The sequence below is a fragment of the Fusarium vanettenii genome, assembly GCF_000151355.1.
Source record: "Fusarium vanettenii 77-13-4 chromosome 5 genomic scaffold NECHAsca_5_chr5_3_0, whole genome shotgun sequence".
Taxonomy (NCBI): domain Eukaryota; kingdom Fungi; phylum Ascomycota; class Sordariomycetes; order Hypocreales; family Nectriaceae; genus Fusarium; species Fusarium vanettenii.
In genome coordinates, this window is record NW_003315878.1 from 1,016,744 (window position 1) to 1,034,131 (window position 17,388).

Consider the following 17,388-nt stretch of genomic DNA (forward strand, 5'->3'; position numbering starts at 1 on the left):
TTTTCTCACGTTCTCATTTTCTGCGCAGCTGTTTTTCACACAAAACAAGAGCCGTAATACCCATTTCGCCACGTTCAAGAGCTTGTGGGTTCGTGACCTTAGCATGACGAGGAGGAAATAATCCAAGGCACCGAATCAGCATCCACTCCCCAACCTCCGATCTTCGACCAACTCCTCCTCCTTCACACCACGCGAATAGACGCCCTCTTTTCAGGATGGACTCTTTGTGGGAAACCTTGACGAATTTCGCGCCAGCTCAAGCTGCCGCTCACTCCAACAAGCAGCTCGATCTTGCCATCAAGGACCATATCGTGGCTGTTAACCGATTGGTGACGTCTCAGCGGCAGCTCATCAGCACCAACGCTCGCCAAATCGTCGAGGTGAGAGCCCCGTCTTTGAGACATTCTTGCAGTATGCTGATGCAGAGCTTCAGAGGCTTGATCCCGCTACCGACTCCATCTCCTTCCTCGCCATCCTCAACTTGTCGCTAGAGCTATCGACCACTACGCCAGGCATCGACAAGACCTCACTCCTCGACGAAACACTTCGATTCCTACTCAATTTCAATCCTGTTCAGGTTCGATATGTTGGTTCGATGCTTCGGAGACTTCTCGAGCATGTTGCGACGGGCAGACTATTCACAGTATGTAGTCCCTTCGCCGACCATGACCACTAGGTACTAATCTCATGACAGCCACTTGTTTCCGTAGAAGCGATTGCCACAGCTCTACTGCGAATCGACCCAACCGGGAGCATGTTCACATCTACTCACCTAACATTGGTCAAGTGCGCCTACCACTCATCATGGATCGAGCCGGCCCTCAAGGTGCTTGATCGCGATATCACCTTTTACCCTGGCATGGCCGGTCAAAAGGACTCGAGACTTCTTTGCGATAACACTCTGGCTCCCACCTCATACATCTCTACCGAAACAGGCCTGACTGATCAGATCCGGAGCGCAACTGTGCTAGAGTACAACCTCGCGAGTGGGCTGTGCTACATTTCACGAAAGGATTGGACCAACGCCCAACGGGCTCTGGAACGTGCCATCACACACCCTTCAAAGGACAAGGGTGTTAGCAAGATGATGGACGAGGCGTACAAAAAGTGGCTGCTCGTCAGCCTTTTGAAGGATGGAGAAGCCTCAGATGTTCCCGCATACACTCCACTACCCGCCAAGAACGCCTATAGCGCGCTGGGAACGGCATATCGAAATGTCGCCGCCCAGTTCCCCACTATAAACGTCGGGCAACTAAAGATTGAGGTGGAGAGCAACCAGAAGGTCTGGGAGGATGACGGCAATACGACGCTGGTGGCAGAGGTGGTGGCTGCGTACCCGAAGTGGCAGATCATCAAGCTCCGCGACATTTACAAGCAAGTATCCATTTCTCAACTCCGTCAAGTGACGCTTAGTGCCGAGACAGGTGAGATTCTCAAGGATAATGAGGATGCGACAAAGCTCGTGCGTGACATGATCGAGTCAGGGCTGCTAAAGGGCGAGCTCCAGCTTGGAAGCAGCGGTGATGATAGCTACCTCCTCTTCCACGACGACAGCGAGTCTATGACGGAGGAGGCATTTGCGCAAGAGATCGCCCAGAGACACCACAACATCGAGATCCTTGGCAAGCAGTACAAGACGACAAACGAGCGCCTCGGCTCTAGCAGAGAGTACGTGCGGCACGTAGCCAGGGAGCAGAAGAGGGCGGATAAGGAGGCTGATCCAGGGGTTGGGTTCGATTCTCAGATAGAGGATGAGGACCTCATGACGGGCATCATGGCCCATGGTTAGGACACCGCTGGGTGCGGTCCCGACCGTGAATTGGTGGAGAGAGGCTTCCCGGCGCTCAGGGGTGTCAACGATTTCATGTAGCGATATCATTAGCGCAGAAGTGCATCAGATTAGAAGAGAGGCAAGGTGAGGCCGGCCTAGAGTCGCCTACCTATACATGAGTCACGGGAAATGAAGACATGGCTGATTAGGATCTCAAGGGTAATTCCATTGCTATCCAGGTACTGTTTCTCCAGTCATCCTTGTCTATAGCCATCTAAGTGAAGTAACAAAGCGCCATTGCCCATGCTAATGGATATATCTATCCTCGCAAACACCCAACAATCTAGAGAAAGAAACAAAACCAATGACCAATCTAGAACATCCTCCTCATCTCGACAAGTTTATTGCCTCTTCTTCCCCTTCTTCATCTTCTTTCCCAACACTTCGTGTTCCTTTGCCTTTTCGATCTTCTCAAGCTCCACCAGTTCGTCCACCCATCCCACGGTGGGATAGAATCCCAGTTCATGATCAGGTGCAATCCTGCGCTTCTTGCTCGGCTCGATCTTGCCACACCTCTGGCCAGCAAAGCAGTGGTTGAGGGTCATGACGAAAGACTTGGCCTCGCTAGAGCGGATGCCGTCTGTGGCGATCCAGTTGGGGTATCGCTCCATCGTCAGGGCTTCCCAGAGCTCGTAGAACATGGCCTTGTAGGTTGTGAGCGCCATCTCGGCGATGAATTTAGTGCCAACAGCCACGTCCCAGCCCCGCTGGGTGAGGATCCAGTCGGCAAAGTAGAGGGTTGAGGTGCGCTTGGTCTTGCGCTCCTTGAGATCCTTGATCGTGACCGCGGCGAGTGCTGGGGTTTCCGCCCTGTTGGCCCAGATGTGGTAAACGGGGAAGTTGGTCTCGGTGACGAAGCCCTCGGAGCCTCCAGGAAATGACTGGTCGTTCCTCCACTCACGGCGAGTTCGGATGAGGACTCCTGATGTCTTGTTGGCGACAAACTGCTCCAGGGGCCACTGGGTGAGGTCTCCATGGTCAGGGACTTCAACGCGATGCTTGAGCCTCCTGAACTCCTTGTACATGATAGCACGGTCACCCTCGCTCATTTGCTCAACCTTGCCATCAGGTCGACGGACAAGAGCCTGATTGGGGTGGATGTCCCAGATGATGAGTTCTCCTGGGTACTTTTCGTTAAAGGCGTTGACCTGCTTGATCATATCCTGAAGCGTCACACCAAGTCCGCCGTGCCACGAACCGGCAAAGATTGAACCATGAGACTCCCATGTTTCGTAGCCATTCTTGCCGTAGTTGAGAAAAGGACGAATATCAATGACCCGGACACCGCCCTCTTTCAGCTGAAAGGTCAAGTCCCTATACTGGGTGAGAGTGTTGAACAGGGTACCCATGCCAAAAAGCTGGTTCATCTTGTACATGCCGGCATGATGAGACCGAGGAATGGAGAGCTCACGAAGAGGGATCTGCCCGATCTGGTCTATCTTCTCCGACATCCAGCCTGGGCCGATGTCGTCGACGGCGAGAAAGTCACCCTCCTTTCCAGCGAGGACCCAATGGCAGCTTGAGGGAAAGTCGGACCACGCAATCTTCTTGATCGAGTGCTTTGGAGTATTGAATGTCTCAAAGTTCTCCAGGTAACGCACTGTGAGTTCCTTGGGGAGATCACCCCCGAAGACGTGGTCCTTTTTCACAGGGGGTCGTCGCCTGATCTCAAAGGATGCAGGCTTGGAGACACCCTCGACGTGGTAGACGACCTCGCCAGCGGCATCCCAAGGAGCCCAGCTTTCGACAGAGCTGGTGACGCGGACGGTCTGGCCGGGGTCTATGTACTTGGGCCAGTTGAGGTCCCAAGAGATCATATTCCACGAGTGCGAGTAACCCTTGCGCCAGCGGTAAGGGGTGGCGTTGATGAGGGTGATCTCAGCCGGCCAGTTGTCGTTTGAGTCCGGGACGAGTTTAGGGATGACAAGGTTCTGCCAATCCTCATACAATTCCTGCCATTTCGGAACACCTCTCTTGGAGTGCTTCTTTCCCGACTGGCCGAGTTGTGTTGTATTGCTATTGTTGGCGGGCTTGGTAGAGGAAAAGTCGCCAAGGCCAAGACGCTGGAGCATCCCCTTGATCCAAGAGTTCCCCTTGGGCAACGTGGTGGAGTTGTAGAGGTTGGTTTCAGGGGTGAGAACTATGCTCGGGTCGTTGATGTGAGGAACGTCTGGCCCGAGGAGATACTCGAGGCCAGGGGTGATGGGCAAAGCCGCTGAATGAGGTATGCCCTCTGGGAGGGTGATGTTTACCTGAGGTGGGGGTAGGATTGGGAGGCCACTTACGACCGAGGGGAGAGTAAGAAGAAGGGCCGTAGCCCTTGCTGTCATGGTGAATACCATTTTGACAGATTTGATGTGCAAGTAAAAGTGTGTGTTCGCAGGAGCGAGAAAGATGAGTTGAGTAGCAAGTAGCTGTGAAGTTGTTGATAGTAAGCTGTCGTTCTGGAATGATGAAAGAGAGAAGATGAAAACAAACACAAGGGGAGGGAGGGCAGTTACTTATTTCAAAGGGCCATTAGAGTTCTCAATGTATTCTCTGATTTTTTAACGTTGGGGTGTATTCTCGACGTTTCTTCACGATGCAAGATTTTAGACAGCAAAGCATAACTGAGATGGTGGCCTTGATAGAGAAGTATGAGTCAAAATTCAGGCAAACAAGGTTAAGAAGGGGTATCAGGGGAAAAGGATGGCGATCCAAGTTTTCAATACTCGCTCACTTGATCTCCAGGGCGCTTCTAACATGTTGGCCAGGTCGATATCCCAATTCCATATCCACGTAGTCGAGATTGCAACGCCATGACAAATGTATAAGCCTGTATTCTAATTCTCTCTCTCTCATCGGGAGGAAAACATGGCATTCTTCATCAAGCGACTTGTCCTCTTGTAGATACCCCTTATCGGTCACAACGGTGAATATGGTTTTTTACACAACGTTGATATCAAACCCAATGCTACATCACTCAGACAACCGGGGAAATAAGGCCTCTTTCATATGCAACAGAGAGAACTTTTCCGCACTCAACTTTAACAACCAAGATGCCGATTGACCCATCCAGCCCCAACGTCTTGAACAGTCAATACACAGCCCCAGGTTACCGGACCAACAGGAGAGGTTGGAACTCAATTATTCCTGTTAAGCAAGGGTTGCTTTGTTTATTCCATCTCGTGCTCAAGCAAAATACTTTCCATCGGGGAGTGAGTTTGGCTCGAGTGAAGTGAAAGCCATTCACAGAGGTCAACAGAACGGCAAAGATCCAACACTTCTGTAAACTTGGAACTAAATTTACACCAATGCATGAAAATAAGATTACAATTTAATCAAGATACTAGATCTTTTTTGTTCTACCTTATAGTTCCCCTCAGGCAAGGACAACCAAGGTTCGACCGGCGTGTCACTCACTGTACGCCGGATGCCATGCTGTGTATGCCAACCCAGTCTATTTCAAAATTCAAACGCTAATGTCCAATGTCTAATGGATTCAAGAAAAAAGAAACGCCTACAGCATGAGATACGCCGACAGGAGAGCCGCCAGCAGACCGGTCCATGAAACGGCCTGGGTCAGAGACGCCGAACTCGTGGTGCCGCAGCAGCTGCCGCGGTCGTAGGTCACGTTGTTCATCTGGGCCGCCACCTCAAAGACGGAGCCGGGGAAACCTCCGTAGTTGTAGTAGTCGACGTTGAGAATGTTGGGTGCTCGGCCCCAGTCAGAGCGGCAGTTGTTAGCTGCCAAACCCAAACTGCCGTAACCCGTGACGTTGTTGGTTTCATTGAGCAGGGCCACGGCGGGAACGAGGATCTCGGCGCCAAAGACATTGAACTCGGCATTAAGGTTATGGTTCATCAGGTACAGACGGTTCTTGGCAGACTTGTCGCTCAGGTTCGGGGGGCGCTGCACCGTGCAGGGGAACTTGCGGTCCAGAGGGTCAAAGGGCGTCTCCCACATCTGTGTGAACTCGTCGAGCAGCCAAGGGTACTTCTTCTGGTCGGAGACGTAGTCGATAAACATGATGACTCGCTTTCCGTGGATAATCAACTCCTCCAGGGTCGGCCAGTCGTCCAGGGCCATGGGAAGGTATGGAGCCCTGTAGACATATTTGGTGATACCTGACTGCTCAATGTACGGGACGTAAAGATCCGGGTGAGAGTAGTTGCCGTTTCCGAGGAGGATGGTGACGACATCGTAGGGGTGTGTATCGACCCATTCACGGACCGTTGTGAGCCATTGGGTGATGGGACCGGCGTCAAGCAGATCGCACGATGAGTGACAGAAGTGCGGCACCGACGAGTTACTGGGCCACTGGATCTGGGCCTGGATGAAGCGCACGCCGTCGTTAAGCTGAGTCGTGACGTCGAGCTCCTGGTTAGAGCCTGAGTTTCCAGGTCTCACAAATGGCGAGTTGTGGCAGCCGATCATGGTAATGTTGCTGTACTTGCGCTTGCACAGCTCGACATAGTTGTTGCAGGCCTGAGTGTTTGTGGGCTTTGCCTTGGTTGTGGTCGATGTTGCCGTCTCAGTGCCATTGGTTGTCGCGGTGCCTGTCTCGGTGTCGGTCAAGTTGGTTGCGGTAGTGATGTCTGTAGTAGGAAACAGGCCGGTAAGTGTGCTAGTGAAGCCATCGTCCTCGGTGTTACTGGACCCTCGGAGCGTGATCTTAGAGGCGTATGTAGTGTAGGCGCCAGTGGGAGGAGCGGTCTGCTTGGTGAGTCTGGCTGTCCTCGTGCCCTCAACAAAGGTGAGGTCTGATGTGGCTGATAGCTCGATCGACTGGGCTGCTACACTGGAGGCGAGGGCCAACAGGAAAGCTGGGTGATGGAGCTTCATGATGGATGATGACTCAGCGAGGGATCCCTGAGAGACTGAGGTGCAAGAAACTGCGAGATGCAGTCCTTGATATGTCGTTAAAGTCTATGCAGTTTAACGAGATTCGATGCGGTAGACGTGGTGCGACGTGACGGTTGATATGATGGATGGATGGACGTCGGTGGCTTCCTAGCTGCAGGAGAAAGGGTCACACAGGGGAAGAGCGTGGCCAACGTCAAAGCCAGCGTGACGGCGCCACGAAAGCGAAAATAAAAAAGTGTGTGAATACGCGGATGAAGATCAGACGAAGATCAGAATGAAGAAGAGAGAAGCCAAGCTCTCGAAACGACAAGATCTAATGTGATCCGCGGTGGGTTATGCCTCGATCCTTGTCTAGTAAACACCAGTCCCAATATCAGGGAGCCACCTGCAGGTATCGACAGACGAAAGAAGCAGGGAAGATGAAAAGCCTTGGAAGGAGAAAAAAATAGTGGGTAAAAAAAAGGACGGACGGGAAGCCAAGCTGGCAAGGCAACACAGACGAGACCGGGGCGAAATGAGACTTGTTTTGACCAAGATTGGCACTGGCACTGCCTTGCTTGGCTCTCTTTTTAGTCCTTAGAAGTATTGGAAAAGAAGAGGTGAAGGATATAAGGGAGAAAGGAAGCTAATGATGGGTATGAGTAGTACGATAATGAAAAAAAAACTTGGCTGTCGTGGTGATGATGCGGCGCCAAACCCGCCATGACATAACATTGCCTTTTAGCTACAGCAGTAGTCAAGAGACGAGACAGCGGCTACGGAGGATTATTCTTGGATTGACTGACACAGACAATTGGGCCATTGGAAGAAGAGTCATGAATCAATCAGTCTCCAAATGTCTTGGGCGCTTCCCGTATTAACGCGTCAGCACGTTGGCCGCAGCGAGCGGCCCTACGGTGCGGTGGCCCCAAGCCGGTTCATCGGCACTTTCACCTGAAGCTCAGGCTTGCCGGGTCAGGAATCCAATAGCAGGACAAAGGGCCAGGTCTAAGCCACTCAAACAGGCGCTTCTAGGGGTCTTGAGTGTAGTATCGTCCCATGCCCTGGTTTAGGTCTTTACGGGCGGCTGTTTGTGTCTCATCAAGAATGCCCCTATCAATAGAGGTAATGGATTCTCAGGGGTGAGCAAGCTTTGGCGTGCGTGCCTACCGCCCTCTAAAAGGTCAGTTTACTATCCCTTGGCATGGACCCAATGGACCCATCCTCATGATCCTTGACCGGCAGGCGGCAAGCCTCAGCTGTTGAAGGGTGTCAGATCCTGGGTCGATGGGCACTGGGCCTTAGCCTGGATGGGCCTGGAATTGGGATTTTCGCGCCCATGACGACAAAGCTCCACGGGCCGGCACAGCTAGCTCCAGCTTTTTTCTCCAAATGGTGGTCCCCTATGATCGACGCCAACTTTCAAGCTTTCAACACACATCATCAGTTTCCTTTTGTTAGTCGTTTTCTTTTTCTCTTCTCTGGGGGAAAGTCTAGTCTACCCTACCACTCGCTCACTTTTCGCTTCTTGTTGTTTCTGTTTGTTTCAATTCTTGTTTCCTGGTCTTGTCTTGTTTCTGTTTTTTATCTCCTTCTCCGAGAGAGGTCATCGCCAACCACCAACGAAGCTCTCTAGTAGCTCTCCCTTGCGACGTCCCACGACACATTCCCAGCCACGACACCATATTCAACCCGATTACCATATTCAACTCGGTGCCATACTCAAAGATAACTCTTCACCATGGCTCAACACAGGCGCAACACGGCCGTTGCCGCCAGCACCCTCTACTTCCTCTCGATCCCCTTCCTAATCCTCGTCATTATCGGCAACACGCATATCAACTCGACCCTCAACGACATATACTTCTTCCAGCTCGACGTGTCGCAAGTCATTCCCATCTCGGTCGAAAACTCCAACCTGCTCAACTCTGTCGCGCGAAGTCTCGGTCTCCATGACTTTTATCAGGTTGGACTATGGAACTTTTGCGAGGGGTACCTTGACGAGTGCGTGCCACGATCTTATCTTATATCATAGACCCAAGTACTGATATAGACACAGAGGTGTTACATTTTGCTCCGAGCCTAAGCAATTCTACTGGTTCAACCCCGTCGAGATCATGATCAGCGAACTCCTCGCCGGCGCCCAGATCGCTCTCCCCTCCCAGGCCGTCACCGTCCTCAACCTCCTCAAGATGGGCTCCAAGATCATGTATGCCTTCTTCATGGGAGGCATCAGCGTCAACTTCGTCCTCATCTTCGCCAGCCTTCTCGTCATCCGCACCCGCTGGTTCAGTCTGCTTCTGACCCTCCTCGCCGCCATCGCCTCCATCTTTGTCTCTGTCGCCGCCATCATCGCGACAGTCATCAGCATCGCAGCCAAGGTCGCCCTGACGGCCCAGGACCAGCTCAACATCCGAGCCAACATTGGAGTCAAGATGTTTGCCTTTATGTGGATCGCCGCCATCTTTACCGATGTGGCCTTTTTGCTCCACGCCGCCATGGGATGCTGCTGCAAGCCGGACCGAAGACAGGCCTCGACGGAAAGCCCACGCCCAATGCAGGAGAACAGGCAGAGAATGTCTCTTCCCAACTTTGTCCGTCAGCGAAGGAGTCACCAAGCGTCGTCCTAGGCAACGCAACAGGTCAAGAATTTTGTCGTTTTGGTTTGGCGGGTTGGCGCAGGTGATTGATTTCAATGGCATGAGCGACACGAGATAGATAGAGTCGGTTACTCGTTAGACTGTCGGTATCACAGCATCATTCGGGGCAGGCACACAGCGCGTCTAATATCCAGTTTGGATAATGGGGTCTTGAACGCGTATCAGCGGGCATCAACTCACGGTGTGCCATTTTTTATTATTAGACCACTAGAGTGGGAAGACACAATGTCACTCACTTGGCTCGATACTTACTATCGAACAATGAAGATAATCTCACTATGACCGTAAGAAAATATGAATATGTATATCACAATAACTCGTCTGTTATTCTCTGGTGAAGTCGTCGATCACCTTGTCTTGAGGGTTTCTTGTTCTCACTATTGCTCTTGGGTCAATTTCACATTGAGCCATGATTAACACTCGGCTATCTAAACTCGATTATTTCCGTAATTTTCGGACAGTGTGATGACGGCGGCTAAAACACGAGAAGATATTCTCATCAACTTTACCTAAATAGTCATAAATGGCAATGTTTTGCGACCCCTGTTTCCCAAGACTATCGTGAGCGTCGGTGTAGGGTATGGCGCGTCATTCAACTTTGGATGGAGAATTAGAACCACAACCAAGGAGAAAGTAAGCACGCATCTATTGGTGAGCGAATACGGAACATATGTCAATGACCTACAGCAGAAACCCGTATCAGATGTCGAATTGATACTGGCTGACGAATTGTTGCTGCCGTGAGAGCCGACATGAGGAATATAGAACCACAGAAGTCGTCAGTAAGCCCGAACTCTCGGAACTTGAACAGCCGCGAAGGAATTGACGCGCGGCGACCATGTCAAAATCGGCAAACGGGGCAAATCCTTTGCGAGTTTATCGGGGGAAGGCATGCAAGCTGCGTGCCGTGCTATATATGGAACCAAAGGATGGGGGCCGCACACAAAACAGGCCTTCATGCAGGCCATCGCCACCCGGTTCCATGGGTGATGGACGATTCCACTCAGCTCTGGGAAGTGGGAGGGAGGGTGATGACCTCGAAATGGAAGACGGGCGGGGGTTTGAAAGGTTGCCAACGTGTCTTGGAATACCGTCCAGGCGGGAGGGCATGATCCCAGAATGTGCACATGGTTCATTGTGTGTGTGGTTGCACTGCATCAACAGGTCCATCACGATCACCGTGAATGTCTACCTAGACATGGGCACACGACCAAGGATTTACGCCTGCTTCACAAGGGAGAACAACGGTTGCAAAACTCTAAAATCTGTCCATCGGCAAGACAATGGAGCTCCCCGGTGGCTGATGAGAGGCGCTTGACGAGGCGGATTCCCTTGAGCGTGAGACGCTCTCACCGTCTCTCTGGTCCGCAGGAGGACGGTGACGAGGAAAAAGTATCGAAAGAGAACAGGGAGGCCGCCCGAGAAGAGGCTCTTTTCCCTTCCCTTCCCTTCCTCTTCAGCGATTGGGCCCTCGTGGCTGTTGGGCAAGCGCCGCATGGAACCCAGAGCCAACGAGACCGTGAGATGCCCAGCCCTATCGAGCCTTGGGGACCATCCCTGAACGATTCAGGACCAGGCGGCCGGCGTTTGAGGCGCTCAGAAGTCCTGAACGGGGTTGGAGGCGGCGCGCTATTGACAAGCCTCCAGGGAGACGACCTCCCCCCCTTCTCGGCAGATGCCCTTGTCCCACGAAGAGTCAATGAGAAGGAAGGAAAAAAACCCCTCGTGGTTGGCAACGGCACGGGAGTTGAAGAAACCCAACCTTAAACGGGTGCGAGCTGGAATCTATCCGACGCCCACCTAAAGTGCGAAGCCTGACCCTACCCCCTTGACTTTTTTGAGTCGAGGCCCGAGTCACAGTGGGGAGCACACCCCGGAAAAACAGCCCTATGGCGTTAATCCAGTTCACTTTAAGCAGCCGTAAGCGAAGGGCTCTACAGTAGTTGGATCTTTGGGGGCTGGAAGCCTTGGCTGGCTTACCTTTGGGCCATCTGAGGTGCGTTGCGTTGCGCTGCGCTGCGTTGGCAAGGGGGGTCCCATGAATATGCCTCCCCTTCTTTTGCTCATGGCTGAACCCGTCGGGACCTACCTACGGCTTGGCCTGGACTGTCCTGGTTCTGATTCTGGTTCTGGATGAGGAAATTCTCCTCCATTCCTCCTCCATCAACTTTCAGCTCAGCTCAGCTCAGCCCTTTCCTATCAGTCGTTCGCTCGCTCGTTCGTTTCAACCTTTGTCGCTCGTTCTCCCACTGGCTTCAATTGCTGTGCACTTGCACCTGTTCATCTGCTGATACCCGCGCTCAAACTGAGGTGCCCTTTCAAACGCGTCTACCGCTGCCGCCTCCCGTCCCAGCTGCTGCCCCGCCTACGACCCCAGCGATCCATTGCTCCCCAGGCGACCAGGCTTTGCGACAACGGAGCTGGTCTGGCCTTTGCTCGCCGGCAGTTCGAGTTTTGAACGTATTTCTCTCTTGACAATGTTGAGGTTCGCGCAACATGGCATATCATGATGAAGCGGGCAGACAGCCCTATACGTCCTACGACTCCTACCAGGGCATCACGCGGAGACCCGCGACGAACCAACCTCACCTCAGTCATCGCGTCTCAGCCATGACTGTCTATGCCGACGACAATCCCTATGATCAACCTCAGCTCCACGGTCGCGAATCTATGGTCTCGCTCGACTCCTTTGCTGGAAACCCAAGCCCTCCCGAGCAAGAATATGGAGGCCACTCATACTCTCCAGGATCTGGATGGTCCGCGTCGTTCGGCTACAACGGGGCCGGGGGCTCTTATGCGCCCGTCTCGGCTGCTGGTCCCCCGCCCTCGAGATTCCCTTCCAAGGCCAAGCGAATGCCCAGCTATGGCAATGCCCTGGGACAATCCATCCCCGAGGAGACTCACGATGAGGCCTACGACCTGTCGCTGCTGCAGAGCGCGGCTCCTATGGGCACGTCGGCCCGCTACGACCCGATCGCTGAGGAAGACGACGTTTCACCTGGTTTCGACTTGACGGCCGCACTGGGGCCCATGACTTCTCACGATGAGGAATTTATGAAGAAATTGCAAGCCAAGGAGGCCAGCGGAATGTTGACCGGAGGACTGGGTCAAGGCATCCAGCCCGACATCAAAGTGCGAGATGCTGATCTCTTGTCCACGCCTACTATGGTCCAGCGCAGTATTTCGCGCTCATTTTCACGGCGCGTCGGGTCTGGTCGAGCTGATGAGATTCGGCAGAGAGGGCAGGATGAGGCCAACCGAAAGGGCGAGGTTATCGAGGTCATCTTGGAGGAGGAGGGGCCAGGAGCTGATCTGAGCAGCATGGAGGGACTCAACACCCTGGCCGATGTGGACGACATGCGTCGCTCAACGTTCCCGGTCAAGAAGGAGACCAAGACGGAGATCTTCTACCCCCAACCGAATTGGAAGCCCATCTCCATGCGATGGCCATATCTCCTGCTGCTCGTTCTGCTCTCAATTGCGCTGGCAGTTCTCCAGGAGGTCCTCTTTCAAAAATTTGGCAAAAAGCCCATCATCCAATTCAAGTCGCCAAACGACCTGGACGCTTGGCTTTACTTTGCCGTCAAGTTCCTGCCGACACTGTGTGCTGTCGCATACGGCGTGTTCTGGCAGTTTACCGACTTTGAAGTCCGTCGTCTGGAGGCCTTTTATCAGCTGTCCAAGCCTGAGGGAGCCTTGGCTTCCAAGTCGATTAATGCCGACTATGTCACCAGCTTCAGCTTCTGGAGGCCATTCCGCGCCCTTAGACTGGGCCACTATGCGGTGGCACTATCATCGATTGCCTCGACATTTGCCGTGTCGCTGGTACCTACCTTTGCCGCTGCTTCTATCGTGTTGAGACCCGATCGTAGCCAGCGCATGGATCGTCCGGATGAGGAGAAGGAGATTTTCGTTCATGAAATTTGGTCCCGGCTTCTGACAGGAACCCTGGCTGTTAACGCGGTTCTTGGGTGTGGTCTACTGTTCGTGTTGCAGTCACGACGGTCAGGTCTCCTGTCTGATGTGAGAGGCATCGCTGGTCTCGCAGGCATGGCTGTCGTGAGCCATATCCTGATGGATTTCAAGGACATGGACACGGCCAAGCACAAGGATATTCACCATAAGCTGAAGCGCCGTCGATATATGCTCAGGAACTCGTCTCTCGCGCCGTACCAGGGAAGTAGCGCCAAGTTGGAGGCTGACCGTGAGCAAGACGACGGCGCACATCTTTCTGAACACCCGCACCCGGTGATGCTGCGACCGATCGGCAGCATCCCCTTCATCATTGGACTACTGCTCTTTGCAGGCTTCATCCCGACCTTCCTCTTTACTCCTGCCCGCATTATCACGGACAAGGCTGCCTGGGCGGTGACAGCTCTTGCTGTCATGCTCAAGATGAGCTGGGGCGCCATGGAGACGGCGGTGCGCATGATGGAACCTTACTACATCCTCTCAAAGCGTCGCGCTCACTCGAAGACGCTCACGCTCGACTACACGGCCTTGCCCTTTGCCTACATGCCTCTGCGCGCTCTCCTGAACGGCCACTTTCTGGTCTTTATGGTTGGATTCGGAACCGTCATGGCTGAGTTCTTGACTATTTTGGTTACAAGTCTTGCTACGGTTGATGGACAGGACTTCATCGTGGGTTACAAGGGAATAAAAGACCTTGTCAAGGGCCACTCGAAAGAGGAAGAAGAAGACGGGCTCAATTCTGGCCAGGAGACTGTACGGTCATTCTACCTGACCCTCGGACTCACGGTCTTCATGCTGCTCTACATGTTTGTCGTGGCGACCATAGTCTTCTTCCGACGACGACATCCCTTCCTGCCACGACAACCCAACACGATCGCATCGATTCTTGCCTTTATCCACCAGAGCAAGATGTTGTACAACTTTGTGGGGACGGCCAAGCTCAACAACACGGAGATGGCAAAGAGGTTAGACGACGGCAAGACATATGGCTTGGGCTGGTTCACTGGGCGTGATGGACAGACGCACTGCGGTGTGGATCAGGAGGAACTAACGAGCTCATACAAGCACGGCGTGGACTACACGACCATGAACAACCCGTGGAACGCTCAATGGGATGTGCTATAGAATGGGGGCATGGGCCATTTATGACTATGAAGGAACGGATATCATATTATTACATGGATCTATTATGGACAGGGATTTTACTGCATTTATACTTGGACCACTGGGATTGGACTAGATGTTTGGCATTGACATATTTCATGCTCTGATACCCTGGGTGTTGTAGTGCATGTGACGCGAGCGGTGCCTTTTGCCATGCAAAGAGTCTTGAAACGTGGTGGACGAAACTAACCTACGGTGAGACTCGGATCATGCTAAGCCGGAGTCAAAAAGAGATGAAGAATCAATTCGAGCCCTTTTCCAGCGACACGTGCAAAATCTGCAAGATTGATGGGGACTCGTGTCGATCACACATGGCATCTTTGGACGATGAGTGGGTTTCGAGTTGACGCGTCCATGCCCCGTCATGTTTGAGATTCGTCGACGGTCCATTCACATGCCCGACGATTCTCTCAGTGACGTTCGCCCAGTGGAGAGTCGCGTCACTAGAGAGCGGGACATTGTTTGCTCACCGCAGTAATCGTCGGCCATCTCAGGTGAGATGCATGTCAGCGAGAAGAACCAACCCCTGACGAGCTTAATCTCCTTCCACCGTACAAGACGAAAGAGAAAAAAGTGCGAAACATTCCTTTTGCGCGGTATTGTCTTGATCTAATTGGCTACGGCGAGTTATGCGAGGGGAAATCTTACCCCTGGATTTTGAGGCTGTGAAGGGCGGGTTTGCATATTGGTGGGGGAAAGGAGGGGGGGGGAGGCCACGAGTTTTTGGAATGTTCTAACGAACGAGATGATGAATCTTTTGAGGGTGACGTTGTAAGTTTAACAACTGTTGAACTCAATTGGGGATCATCAGGGCAACGGCTGCCGATTACACGAGTGCTAGGCGCCACTGTCAGAATGCAACGGTGCATTGTATTTGTCTCTGTTACTATTGTGGATGGCTACGAGTTGAGAACTCGGTAGAGCCGGATGAGTGACTGAGCCGTTTTCTATAAGTGAGACCTTTCATCTCACAGACAAAGGCTGATTGCATTCCTCCTACTACGCAGTACTCCGTATACTCTTTCTATAGTTGGTTGTCGAGCTCACGACAAAGCTTCTTCTGCGGCTACGCCGACGAGTTCGTATTGATGTTGTTAGTGGCAACAACAGTGCACGAGGAGGTCCAACACGAATACTCCCTCAAGCACGCGTATTACCTCCTGCACAGCCTCCTCTAACTCACCCATTTTCGCATCTTGACCTTCATTACCAAGCGAATATTCATCTTACTTTGATACGACGGGTTCGCTTGGTCATTGTCTGGGCATACCGTACCGTCTCTTGGGTTTTCTTTTCGACTGACCTGAGGGAGCGAGCAAGGGGGGCCGCCCCCTAGTGTGACCTTTCGGGCTTCGGCAGCGTTGGAGGGAGAGAGGGGGGCTGTGCAAGCCTCCAACTCGCGGTGGTTGCGTGGATTTGCTGGGTCTCGTAAATTAGACAGGAAAACCTGTGACAGGATGACGAGGTGACATCCGTATGCTTTGGGAGACAAGAAGCAGTAGTAAAAACAACATCTTTGGTGATTGCCGAGCATGCGCCCAGCCTTGGCTGAAGACCATCTGACCAGAGTCGTTGACACAAAGAGGTCGGGGAGGGAAAAACCAAGATTCTCTGGCAGCCCACAGCCAACGATAGCATGGCCACTATTCGACGCGGCATGCAGTAGACTTGGTCGCCAGCAGCCCAAAACCGGAAATGTCAGAGGCCGGTTGCCGTGGTCGGGCATCTTGGTGCATCATGGATCAACAGTCGATGTGAATGATGTCGTTGTTGTTGCTGTTGTTGTTGTTGTTGCAGCGCCTTGGAAGAAAGCCACTCAGCCCGCCCTCCCCGAACTGCAGCCCAGCCCAGCCATTGTTATTGCCAAGTTCTGTGCGTCCTTGTTAGAGTTGTTGTTGTTGTTGTTGTCACCGCAACTCCTTTGTAGGTACAGTAGTAGATTTGCACTATGAGAGAAACCCATCTATTCATGGATCCTTGAGAGATCTCTTACAATCCTCTGACCTCTTTCCAGCGTCTGCCAAACCCGAAACATCCGCTGAGCAATCTCCAGACTGCCGATTTCGTACGTGGTGCTCGCTCGCCAAGGGGCTTTCCCGCGGTCTTTTCCCTGCACCGAGAGGTGACAGGTATCCACCAGGTACCTCTTGTTAGAGCGTATACGAGATCCAAGTCGTCACCCTTGCCCCGGGGGGGAGCCCCTTGACTTGTCCTTGTGCCCAGCGGCTGGCCTGCATTCCAGGTACCTGCACAGCCCGCTGATTTCTCGCGCTAGGGGGGGAACAGCGTCCAAGACATGCTAGCAGCGGTACAAGGTCGTTTTTGGTTTTCTTGGGTGTTGTTGAGTGAATACGGATTGTCCTCGATACGACGGATGGATCATCATCTTTTTTTCTGCTTTGCTGACTGAGATCCATGGGTAAATTTGGCGTTTGTGGCCCCATCTTGTATTGCCGCCGGTGGGTGATTGAGGTGCCCGTGACCACACAGAAAGTAGCCCAGCTCATGATCTGGAACTATAGTGATCTAATGTTGGCATGAATTCAGCGCAACCAGTGACGGTCCGCCCTAGAGTAAAGAAAAAGAACCCAATCCTTTCCCTTGGCCAGAAAAAAAATTACTGGGCCATTAATCGCCCTTGTCTTCCTCCCCTATCACACTGCAGAACACAAGACACGGCCAAGCCAATCCGGTCTCTCCCAGCCCCTGCTTCTGGTCCCCATCTTCCACCCCCTGCACGGGCAGGCGACGCACCCGACGCACACGTACCTACCTTGGATGTACCTACGTACCTCAAGCGCAATCATTACCTGTTGGGTACCTTCTTCCACCGTCGGCGCCAATCAATTAGTACCTCCTCCCTCCCTCCTGCCTCCTTCCCTTCCAGTTGCTGACGCTTCCAGTTCCAGTTCCAGTTCGCTTTCGCTGCTGCCGGT

At 52.8% G+C, this 17,388-nt stretch overlaps 5 protein-coding genes across 5 annotated transcripts; 3 read left to right on the top strand and 2 right to left on the bottom strand.

Annotated features, from left to right (window-relative positions):
• Positions 1-215: 215 nt before the first annotated feature.
• NECHADRAFT_41236 (uncharacterized protein) lies at positions 216-1,789 on the top strand (the record flags this gene model as incomplete). The annotated part of the gene is made up of 3 exons (XM_003050779.1): positions 216-374; positions 428-643; positions 695-1,789. 3 exons carry the CDS (start codon positions 216-218, stop codon positions 1,787-1,789), a joined length of 1,470 nt encoding a protein of 489 aa, XP_003050825.1.
• Positions 1,790-2,172: 383 nt separating this feature from the next.
• On the bottom strand, positions 2,173-4,161 carry NECHADRAFT_80469 (uncharacterized protein; the record flags this gene model as incomplete). Its single annotated transcript, XM_003051168.1, has 2 exons — positions 2,173-4,083; positions 4,117-4,161. The coding sequence occupies 2 exons, from the start codon at positions 4,159-4,161 to the stop codon at positions 2,173-2,175; spliced, it is 1,956 nt and encodes a 651-aa protein (XP_003051214.1).
• Positions 4,162-5,100: 939 nt separating this feature from the next.
• Positions 5,101-7,381, bottom strand: NECHADRAFT_104485 (uncharacterized protein; the record flags this gene model as incomplete). The annotated part of the gene is made up of 2 exons (XM_003051169.1): positions 5,101-6,612; positions 7,326-7,381. The coding sequence occupies 2 exons, from the start codon at positions 7,379-7,381 to the stop codon at positions 5,331-5,333; spliced, it is 1,338 nt and encodes a 445-aa protein (XP_003051215.1). The 3' UTR covers positions 5,101-5,330.
• A 1,016-nt stretch (positions 7,382-8,397) lies between these two features.
• Positions 8,398-9,286, top strand: NECHADRAFT_41644 (uncharacterized protein; the record flags this gene model as incomplete). The annotated part of the gene is made up of 2 exons (XM_003050780.1): positions 8,398-8,660; positions 8,716-9,286. The coding sequence occupies 2 exons, from the start codon at positions 8,398-8,400 to the stop codon at positions 9,284-9,286; spliced, it is 834 nt and encodes a 277-aa protein (XP_003050826.1).
• Positions 9,287-11,812: 2,526 nt separating this feature from the next.
• NECHADRAFT_80472 (uncharacterized protein) lies at positions 11,813-14,413 on the top strand (the record flags this gene model as incomplete). Its single annotated transcript, XM_003050781.1, has 1 exon — positions 11,813-14,413. The coding sequence occupies one exon, from the start codon at positions 11,813-11,815 to the stop codon at positions 14,411-14,413; it is 2,601 nt and encodes an 866-aa protein (XP_003050827.1).
• Positions 14,414-17,388: the final 2,975 nt, after the last annotated feature.